This window comes from Notothenia coriiceps, unplaced genomic scaffold (assembly GCF_000735185.1).
Source record: "Notothenia coriiceps isolate Sejong01 unplaced genomic scaffold, NC01 NC01_scaffold00027658, whole genome shotgun sequence".
Classification (NCBI taxonomy): Eukaryota; Metazoa; Chordata; class Actinopteri; order Perciformes; family Nototheniidae; genus Notothenia; species Notothenia coriiceps.
In genome coordinates, this window is record NW_011360359.1 from 365,966 (window position 1) to 376,760 (window position 10,795).

Consider the following 10,795-nt stretch of genomic DNA (forward strand, 5'->3'; position numbering starts at 1 on the left):
CTCCCCCCCCCAGCCTTAGCCCTTAATACGTGTGGTCACGAAAAAAGTCCGAACACACGGTGTACTTACTCTACGTTAGTAGAAGTCTCAACAACGGATTTTGTGGCTACTTTGTATTACCTTCGTGCTGACGCGCGCTTCTCTTTTGATTTGCCTGTATGAGCCGAGTGCGAGTGATTGGTAAAGGGGGGGGCCCAGATAGCATCCTGCTTTTCCACAGCTCAAATGGAGTGTGCCTTGTTTCTGAATGCACCTCAACGTGTCTCGTGTTCTTCAATCACCGTGGCGTCTTGCAGATTTGAGTTTTGGGGGCTTTGGGTTTGGATTTTTTTTTTTTATATCCCCCACCCCCCTTCATTCATCTAGACAGACCCCTTCCTCGCCGACTTAGGGTGCAGCGTTTTGGGAAATCACGCGCTCAACACGAGGCTGGGGGTGCTTTTGAAAGCTTTAGGAGGGTGTCATCTAGGTCACCTCACACCTTCCCACCCCAATTAGGGTCTCATGGTGTGTCTCAGCATAGTGTTATGTCAGGTACCATTAAGAAATACTGTCTCATAAGATTAACAGCAGTTATTGTCTTTAACACTTGGGAGCATTTCATTAAGCTGTATTCTTTTGTTTATCGTCCTCATTTATGTTTCGATAAATGCAGTGGATTTTCATTACTAAGTATAAATCCTTATGTTTAAAATGTTGAGCATTATGTATGGAACCACTGCAACGTGTAATCTATGTATATATTACATGCACAGTAAATATAAAAACTCAGCGGAAAGATTAACCAGTTAAACTTAATTTCTTAGCTTTGTTTTTTCATTATGGTTTGATGCAAAAAGTATTTTATTTTTATATAAATGCCATAATAAAAAATACATTGGATGTGTCATGTGTATAATGGGATAAAAATATGTTTGTAGTATTTGTGTAGTTTCTTTTTCTGGAATAGGTTCACGTTAGCAGCATGCAAGAAATGTGAAAAAATCCTTGATTATTGTCTTAAAAATCTGTTTATATGTTAATGTTGCAAATGTTCTGTACTGCAAACAAGAATCAAAAAAGGTGACAGATTGTTAAATATCAACCTACAGAAAGCTGTGAATTACATCATTTTTGAATGCTTTATTTGACTGTGATCAAACAATAGCATGCACAGCTGCTGTCTGCTCGGCCACTGCTGCAGGGTAATTGCTACATTATTTCTGGCTGCAGTTAAAAGCTGCACCAGTGAAGGAATGCTAAAAGATCTGCAGAAGACGTCAGGGATGTTGGATCAAATGTATGGCCATGTCGTTAAATAGCATTCTTTTTATTTTATGCTCACTTAACACTTCCAGGCTCAGCTGTGTTAACCAATTTCACAGAGTAAATATTGCTTTAGCCACCAGTGCTGTACATGTGCTGTGCATATGCTCGTTGGAGACCTGGATCACCTTCAATTGCACCCACGTGGCTGACAAACCCCCCCGATCCTGACCTGGGAGCAGGTTTAAACACACAAGTGAGTTGTAATGTTATTCAGATTCATATGAGGAAAAAAGAAGTGTGGTCATTCTCTTTCTTGCATCATGTACAGAACAACATCCTGCGAGCTAATAACGGATAGACTTTCTGAACCTCTAAAAGTGTTGATACATCACAGCTCTCTCACAGTAAAAGAGCCAACTGAATTACAGGAAGTGTGCATACAAAAAGCTTGTGATTAAGACCTCTTGTGCTGCTACCTTTCATGGGATTTTAGGATTACCTTGAGCACATAAATCAGCAATAATAAGCGCTTGAATTGGAATCAAAAAGTACTTTTAACCAGCCTCCCACACGGAACTTTCAATGAAAACTGTGATGGGGTTTTTTCGCAGAAACGAACATTTGAATTTGAACAATGAAGTCTATTTTTCTGGGGGGCAAGCTGGAGATTAACTAAGTGCCTCAAAGTGCATTTTTCTCCCCTAAAAAGTAGTTGCCATGAAATCAAAAAAAGGGCAGGTACATAAAAGTGAGTTAATGGTGTCGTATATTACATCATTAATTCAATTTTATGTTTCTGATATGGCATCTGGGACCATTTTCCTCACTCTCACATGCCCATATTACGCCATGCATTTCAACATTTTATTGTTCTTCCCCATGTGTTGATTGTTCATTTTCTGTGAATGCTTAAGAACCTCGTCCTTCCTGCCAGGTTGCCTTTTGTTTTTGGCCTAAACTACAGTAAAATTAATGAGCCTAGAAAGTCGGCATAAAAACCTGCACGCCATGAATTTGAGTCACAAAGTTTTATGTCGAGGAGGAAATAAGCAATCGAGACTGATACTAAAACACAACATTTGTATTTTCAAGGATGTGCAGGTGGGGGAAAAGGGGCTTCATACCAGTGAGTCACTCATGCAATTAATATATGCACTGCAGGGGGGTAGGAAGGAATGTTGAGCCTCAACAGGGACCCCTTTTTTCATTTTGGATAAATTGCATAATCCTAGTGTCATTTTTCAGCGCCACACATTTCACAACAAGTGTTTTTTAATTTGACTGCAAGTCCCAAAAATGAAAAAGCTAATTCTCCCAGGAATCCACAAGTGAACATAAAAACGGCTTCGAGATGCCAAGAGAATAATCATTTTTGTGTGTGAATAAGTGAGGATAAATGGTGCAGGTGAATGAGTTCACGCCTGAGGAAGCTGGGATGCAGCCATGGTGATTTGGCTGGACGAAGACATCTGGCCTTCCCACAAACTTTTGGGCTCCTCTGGTAACTCAGGAGCACTTCAGCTGCATGACAGCAAGAAATCTGTTGTTTTGGAGTCATCTAAACCCTGTCAGTGGGCCTCCGCCTCTAAAGCTGCAGTCACGCAGTCAGGCCAGTGGGATGCCAAACTGTGGGCCGCCGGATAGCACGGGGTCCTCTGCAAAAATGGGAATGATTCGATTATGGGATTGCACTCCGTGTAGTTTTAAGCATATAAAGACAAGAATTTAGCAGATAAAAAGGGCCAGTCCACTCATTTTATACATCAAAATCGTGTGTGTGTGCGCGTGTGTGTTTGTGTGTGTATATCCATCCAGCCAATTGATATTAGAGAGTACATGTATTAGAAACACATTGTGAAAATGAAGTTATAGTGGAGAGGTGCATAACAAAGCCCAATATGCTCATAACATAACATGTTAAGAAGAAATGGCACAATATTTGTTAGGATTGGTCTAAAGCTTTGAAATCTGGTATATATATATAGGCTATGTGTATATATACCTTTTGGCAAATATCTAACAGTATAACTTTGCCAGTTTTGGCTCACAAGGAATGTCATACTTTAGTGATAGTCAAGAGCCAGCATCTTTGAAGATAAAACCATTTTAGGAATTTATTTAAGCTGCATATGTGGCCAAAGCTTTGATATTCCACTTTTTACGAGCTTAAGACTTGACTGTGCTCCTTGTTATTTCTGAGTAAGACATTTTTCTTATGGTATATTTAGTCTGGGCACATGGGGCTACAGTATGCCAACCAAAAACTAAATCAAGAAATTCTTCAGATTTGTGCTTTATGCAGCAAAAATCCTGGAAGTTCAACAATATAGTAACATAAAACCTTACCAATGTTACAATTCTAAGGAATCAATTAAAGAAGAATGAATAATATATTGAAAGATGTTAAACTGACATGGCTGTCTAGTTATTGTTGAGTATGTAGCCTACTATAGTCCTCATCAATACTTTCCAAAACAGCTATTTTAGTTGAAAAAAATTGTAATAATTACTTTAAGGAGGGCCTATTTGTGTATCTATTTAATTCCTATACTCTCCCTGAGTTTAAACCGTGACACTTGCATAGCATCATCCTTTTATGAACCGTATAATAGGAGAGTGTTTTGTGGGGAGGGCAGAACGGTAGTCACTAGTCAGCGTCCCGGGGCTCAGGTTTCACGCGAGGGGCCTCCTCTTCTTGAATGGGGCCGAGTTAGGTGGAGGAGGTGTGGGAGGAGGAGAGCAGGAGAGCAGGAGCCTGCGGGAACCACAGATCCTTCTCTTCCTTTGTCCTGCATGGGGTCAACACGGGCTGAATGGCATCCTGCTGAAAGATTGGCTCGGACGCGGAAGCGCGCAGACGCCTATGAGAACGCGCACTAATTAGGAAAACCTGGTCGAGCAATTAAGGAGAGAAGTCGCGCAGAACGGAGCGCAAAAGGTGGGTGCTTGGTAGCGGGATACATTTGTTCGATAAGTTTGTTAAAACTGCTTGTTACAAGTTTTTGAACCTGCTTTGAGTTTTGCCATCACGCTGCTGGGTTTTCAAGTCTGAATTTGCAAAGTGAGTTCCACGTAACTACTTTTGGAGTGTGCGCTTGCAGGAGAGCGGTGAGTCGAAGCTATTTTCGTCCGTTTGAAGCTCAAAGGAGAACATATTAACGTGTAAAACGGTTTGAAAACCACTGTTCGTTTCCCTTTTTAACATTGTGTAACTTCTTACAGATTGATAAACGTCCAACAAACGACATTTAATATCATAGAATAAGACCTTCTTCATCGTGATGGCTAAATTCACTCACTCTCGACTAAGAGCATTGTTTTTTACGAGTAATTCCCCGACTAATTGTGGTTAACGTTCCAAACTTCTGTGTCTCTGGCTCTGTGAAATGATGGCTTCATCTTCAGATTTTTGTTTGCCCACTGAAGCTTGGCAGCACTTTTTCCTCCAGGAATGCCACAATTTCCAAAACAAGTCAGTCTGACTCAGCAAAGCGTGTTCATGGCTCCCAAGTTATGCAGCGGTGCTTTAAACTTCCTTTAAACTTGTTTTTTACTGCCCATTTGGAAAACCAGCATTCTCCCCCTCTGGATGTCTTGCAACGTCACAAAGTGGTATTTGTTGACGCCACAGAAGAGGAGCATTTGTTGGAGCTGTGTTCTCCATATGCTGCTCAGACTGCATGGAGATTTCATGTGCCCTCTGTCTGCTCCCTGAACCCTAAAAATCCAGCTGTCTGCTTTTGGTTAGGCAGGAATGCTCGCTTTGCTTTGTCCAGATCCTTTGCCCAAAAACTTCTCCAACCCCCTCCATCTCCTCCTGACTCCTGAAGCAGAAAAGCCATTAAATCAGTTGAGCTTGGTTTAGCCCACATGAGCAAATAAGCTACTGTTTAGAAGCTGTCTTTGGTTAGCTTTTTGGAGGGGTGGCACTGCAGAAATGTTTGCATTTAGGAAACCAGTTTGTCCAAGTCAAATAGGTTCATTGGAGACTTCTGTCTTTCTTTGAGTGTGTTTATTTGAAGAGAAGCAGTGTTGGTATTTAACAGTGTTAACAAGAAGGGGCTGTCTGAGTTTCATCTGATTTGTTCTAGCTTCTGTGGAAGAAGTCTACACCTCTGGAAACCTTTCACGGGCCAAACTCATAGTATGGAACACCTGTTGTAGCCTAAAGAGTTTAAAACACGGTGAAAAATGAAGTCTGAATGTACAGGAAGTTTCTTAGGGTGAATAGACTGAATATACATTTGTTCTGAGCAGACAAACAGTAAGAAATGTAACACCCAAACTGTGGTTATCTGTCAAATGTCATGTCATTTGAGAAAATGGTGTTATTTGTGATAAATATTGACCCCTTTGACTGCAGTTGCTCATCATTCTGATGTAATAATGGACTAAATGCTGCTTGTCTAACCATCTTGGCAGTTGCAAGTTATATCACAAGTGTTGATTTTCCAGGTGACTGAAGTGCAGTGATAAGTGTGTTTTTTAAAGGTTGATAAAATGGCACCAACAGAAGTAGAGGTCACATTTGAAATGTCAGCCTTTAGCGTCTTGTTTTGGCAGCTCGGCATGCTTTTTGGTTGTACTGATATTAGACAATTAGTGGTTAGGCTGCTCAGGATTCATGACGGTAATGCCTCTAATTTTTCAAAAGATGCTTTTGGTCAGCACATATTTGTTTGGGGAATCAGGTCGTGTCCTCACAGCACAGTCTGAACGGGAGATGGCTGAATATCTGATCGGAAAAACAGGAAATCAAAAAAGTTGAACGGATGCTTTTTAAAGGGCCAATCTGCGTCATTCACTGTCTGGGCTTTTAAATGTTATCACTGACATTTTTCTGTATGAGACAATACATGTTCTTTTGTGGTTTTTTTAAAGTGCTTTTTCCATTATGTCACATGGAGGCTACTGAAACACCTAGGCCATGTACTTGTTCCCATCCCACATTTTATTTCAGGGTCATAAAGCTGTCTGTGTCCTCAAACTATTATCTATTCCCACCACCAAGAAACAACAGAAACATGGAGGCACAGAGATGTTTTTTGTGTGGCGATAACAAGGATGGCCCGATATGTGAATCTGGTTTTCTCAAAGCTTAACTGGTCTGTTCTCCATGAAGAAAAACTCTAACTTACTTTTAGATCTGAGAAGTGTCGAGGCCTGTAATTTTCAATGTCTGTTCCAGGCCAACTTTGGAGAGGCTTTTTTTTTTTCTTCATATGAGGGTTACGATTTTTTCAGAACATTTTTTCCCGTCAGGCTCAGGCAAGTTGCTAAATCCTTTCTCCAAATTGCCACATTCGGATGCTAAAAAAGTGAGGGGATGAGTAACCCTGCGAGGGTGAACTCATCTGAGGAGGCAGGCCTACAGTATGCTTGTAAAGGCTATTTCAATGAGTCATGAAAGCTGGTTATTGTCTTTGCAACAACCACTTTGCTGAAGGTTCTTGAGTTAATTTAGCTGTGTTATTCCACTGTTGCTGTTAAAAATTCAAGCTTTTTCTGTAAATGAAAAGCAATCCCTTGTAATGGCTACTGAACATGACCAGTATTGTTCTTTTCTCCGCGTCACAGCTATGTAAACTGAGGGTTTTTAAAGGGCTGGCTGTGTGTCAGAGAATAAATTCCTCACCCCATGCTCTGCTTTAGTATCATAAGCTCTCCTCACGGCTAGCTACATCTTGCCAGTCGACACTTTGAAGTTTGATTAAGTAGCTTGAGCTCAGCATGCCAAAGATCTGTAAGAATGTAGCTTCACCAAACGACTACCAGGGCTCTGACCAGCAGCACTGATCCCATGTCTGCTGTTTAGTTTCCGCATGGATACCTGCCCGTCTGAGATCTGTGTCTGATTAAACAAAAGCATGTGGCTCTGTTTATTCCTCAGCCCAGCGGTTGAACACCTAAAACACTCGCAGGGCATCATTTAAACTTGTGTTCTTCAATGATTTTGTCGATGTGTCAACATGGTGGTGCGAACACTTTCTGTTAATGCAGTGGGGACTATTTGAGTCATGCCTTGAGACTTAAGTGTCAGATTTCATTTCGTCAACAATTTGGACTAAAAACTGTAAAAATAGTTTGAAATGTCTCAATTTTCTCTCGTCAATGTTTTCAAATGAAAAATATATTCAGTTTAACATCTAAAAAAAAAAAGAAATCCAGAAAATATTTATATATTATAGCAGAGAATGGTAAATATTAGGCTGACATCATTTCTGTTTGACTAAATGTTAAAGATTTTAATATCACGCTTTGGATGTTGACTTGACTAAATGTTTGTTATAGTTGTTTCCTAGTTAAATGTAGTTTGACTAGTCAAATTTAAAGTAAACGTTTTGTTTGAGCAGAGGTTTGCAATTCAACCATAGACCAAAGCATCTATAATTGCTCATTTGAATAACTGTTTTATTTCTTTTTTTTTCCAGAGCTCATTTAGCTCCCCGGTCACCTTGGCACCATGAGTTGGAGTTTCCTCACTCGTCTGCTGGATGAGATCTCCAACCACTCCACCTTCGTGGGGAAGATCTGGCTGACGGTGCTCATCGTCTTCCGCATCGTGCTGACAGCCGTCGGAGGCGAGACCATCTACTACGATGAACAGAGTAAATTTGTGTGCAACACGCAGCAGCCCGGGTGTGAGAACGTGTGCTACGACGCGTTCGCTCCGCTCTCCCACGTGCGATTCTGGATCTTCCAGGTGAGCTGCGCATCACATTTCAATAGAAGTTCTGTTTTTAAAACCGTAAATGTGTCCGATGTGTGAACCGTGCACATGCTGGCTCCAGGTCATCTTGATCACCACGCCCACCATCATGTACCTGGGCTTCGCCATGCACAAGATCGCCCGCATGGACGACAGCGAGTACCGGCCCGTGCGCACCCAGAAGAAGAGGATGCCCATCGTCAGCCGCGGGGCCGTCCGGGACTACGAGGAGGCGGAGGACAACGGGGAGGAAGACCCCATGATCGCTGAGGAGATTGAACACGACAAGCCTGAGAAAGTGGAAAAAAGTAAGGTGGCAGTTTAAGGAGCAATTTGTTCTGTTCCACTGTCTCTGAATCAGATCCTAACCGGTGTCTTTATTTTCCAGGCTCGGAGAAAAAGCATGACGGCCGCCGGCGGATCCTGCGTGACGGCCTGATGAAAGTCTACGTGTGCCAGCTGATGTGGCGCACTTCTTTCGAGGTCGCCTTCCTCTTCGGCCAGTACGTGCTCTACGGCTTCGAGGTGATCCCGTCCTACGTGTGCACCCGCTCGCCGTGCCCGCACACCGTGGACTGCTTTGTGTCCCGCCCCACGGAGAAGACCATCTTCCTGCTGGTGATGTACGTCGTGTCCTTCCTCTGCCTGCTCCTCACCATCTTTGAAATCATCCACTTGGGGATCGGCGGCATCCGAGACACCTTCAGGAAGCGGGCCGAGCTCAGCTCGCGTACCCCCCTCCCGTCCTCCTCGCGATCCGTGGTGACGGCTCCACCGGGATACCACGCCACCATGAAGAAGGAGAAGAGGAAAGGAGAGCTGAAAGGACAGCTGAGGGACTCCCCGGTGGTGGACTCCGGGCGGGACAGCTTCGGGGACGAGGTGCAGTCGTCCAGAGAGCTGGAGAGGCTGCGGCGGCACCTGAAGCTGGCCCAGCAGCACCTGGACCTGGCCTACCAGGTGGACGAGGGGACCCCCTCCCGCAGCAGCAGCCCCGAGGTCCACACGCCCGCACAGACCGCCGCCGAGCAGAACCGCCTCAACTTCGCCCAGGAGAAGCAGGGGGAGGCCAGCGAGAAAGGTCCCGTGGAAACTCCTTACTTAAGATTCACTACTTTTTTATGATTTTAAAAGATCTGAAAAATATTTCTTTGCGTAATCTTTAGAACCCAGAATCTGTATAATCGATCAATCTAATTTACAAGTCAGCACAGCTTTTTTTTTTTCAGTGAACATTCATGCTAAATATTCCCAATGTTTGTTTGCTCTTCTCCTAGGAATACATGCCTGAGCGTGCTTCCTGCCTCAAACGTCTGTTCTTACATTCCTACTGGCCTTAAACACATGGGGATGCACATATGGGAGTGCAGTCAGACCACTGAGGGAGACCAAATCGTGTGTGTGTCTCTGTGTTTGTGTCTGTGTGTGAAATTATGCCTTTCAGTATTAGGGGTCAGACAGAAAGAAAAGAAAATGCTGACCAAGCTGTGTTGTGACAAATGGTTAATCTCCACGACTCTAAACTTGAAAGCCTGCCACATCTCCAGTTTCTGCTCGCTGACCTACGTCCAAATCTTCACTGTGCCTTCGGCCTGCGCTTTGTCTGCACCCCGGTCTCTTGCCCACTCTGTTTTTGTGGCCTTTGCAATCTTCATCCAGTTCAGAACTCGTAAGGATTATCAGAAGCTTTAAACTCCTCTGGGCAAGTGTACTTTATTTCGCTGTCGTCCACACAAAAGAGAGGCTCTCTTTCTGTAAAACGTCAGATGTTAAGGTCTCACTTTGTCGAGACTTGTTGGCCTCAGAGATTTTTTTCCAACCACATGTCGTTTCTGGAGCGTGTGCAGCAGCGTTTCCGTGCAACGAGGGCGGCTTAACCTGCCAAGTCATGTTTTAATTTAAACAGATTTGATGTTAGGGATTATCGGTGTTTATTATACACAAGTCACACCATTTCAGATTAGTTTTGAAGCCTGTATATTTACTCCAATTGGCCAAAATGTTTACCTGGGAAATGCTTGAATTCTTTATCGACAGGAAATGTTCCATGGAATTTCCTAGAATTTTTTTTTTTTTTTTTTTACAACCAATTCATTTAAAACACTCCATTTATTTTACCAGAACTTATTGTTAGTACTATTTCCTGACCAAAGCTGTAGAATATTTACCTTGTTTTTTGTTTAGAAGTGTTGGCATCATGAATGCCACTTAATTATTGGGTATTTAGTAACTCTGTTTCTTCCCTAAATGATGTAATTAGAAAAACAAATCGTCCTTAAATGCAGAAATGTGAAGAATGTTACGTGAGTTCTCTTTTGCTAACCAGCTGAAAACATCTGTCTTCTGGGCTACCATCAACAATAACTTTCTATCCTTGTCTTTTGAAATGTACATTCTTCTTTGGTGAGACCTATTTTCCGCCCTTGACACGCACCACCACCCCTCTGTTTGTGCTGAAACATGGATGCTTTTATGGATCCTGGGGAAAAAAACACAACCCAGTAAACTCGTCGTGAGACTTTTGATCAATACTGTTCAGTTTGGACTTTCTCCTAGCCTGTCAGCTGGTTTTATGATCTTAGGCTGGAATAATTAATCTTGCCAAAGAGATGTTTAATGCTGTATTTTTGTAATCATCTCACTTCCGATTTTGCTACTTTTTGGCAAGGTACGACATTCCATTTTTGAACCTTTCTCCAATGGTTTATACTTTATTTTTTTCTATTGCAAATGTTGTAGTTTTTGTAACTGTAGAGATTATTTTGTCTTCAGAGTAAATAAAATAAATATATTTGAACATTATGTGTTGGGCTTTTGCACTCTTTCAGTGGTAAAGTT

The 10,795-nt window shown here is 42.4% G+C and overlaps 1 protein-coding gene across 3 annotated transcripts; it reads left to right on the plus strand.

Moving 5' to 3' along the window:
- The first annotated feature begins 1,243 nt into the window (after positions 1–1,243).
- On the plus strand, positions 1,244–10,753 carry LOC104957764 (gap junction gamma-1 protein-like). Of its 3 annotated transcripts, none has more exons than XM_010785424.1 (5): positions 1,244–1,501; positions 7,680–7,951; positions 8,040–8,265; positions 8,346–9,038; positions 9,235–10,753. In XM_010785424.1, the coding sequence occupies exons 2-5, from the start codon at positions 7,712–7,714 to the stop codon at positions 9,246–9,248; spliced, it is 1,173 nt and encodes a 390-aa protein (XP_010783726.1). In that variant the 5' UTR covers positions 1,244–1,501; positions 7,680–7,711; the 3' UTR covers positions 9,249–10,753. The 3 variants fall into 3 exon arrangements, with proteins under 3 accessions (XP_010783726.1, XP_010783724.1, XP_010783725.1); XM_010785422.1 differs by lacking the exon at positions 1,244–1,501 and adding an exon at positions 3,961–4,186; XM_010785423.1 differs by lacking the exon at positions 1,244–1,501 and adding an exon at positions 4,213–4,356.
- Positions 10,754–10,795: the final 42 nt, after the last annotated feature.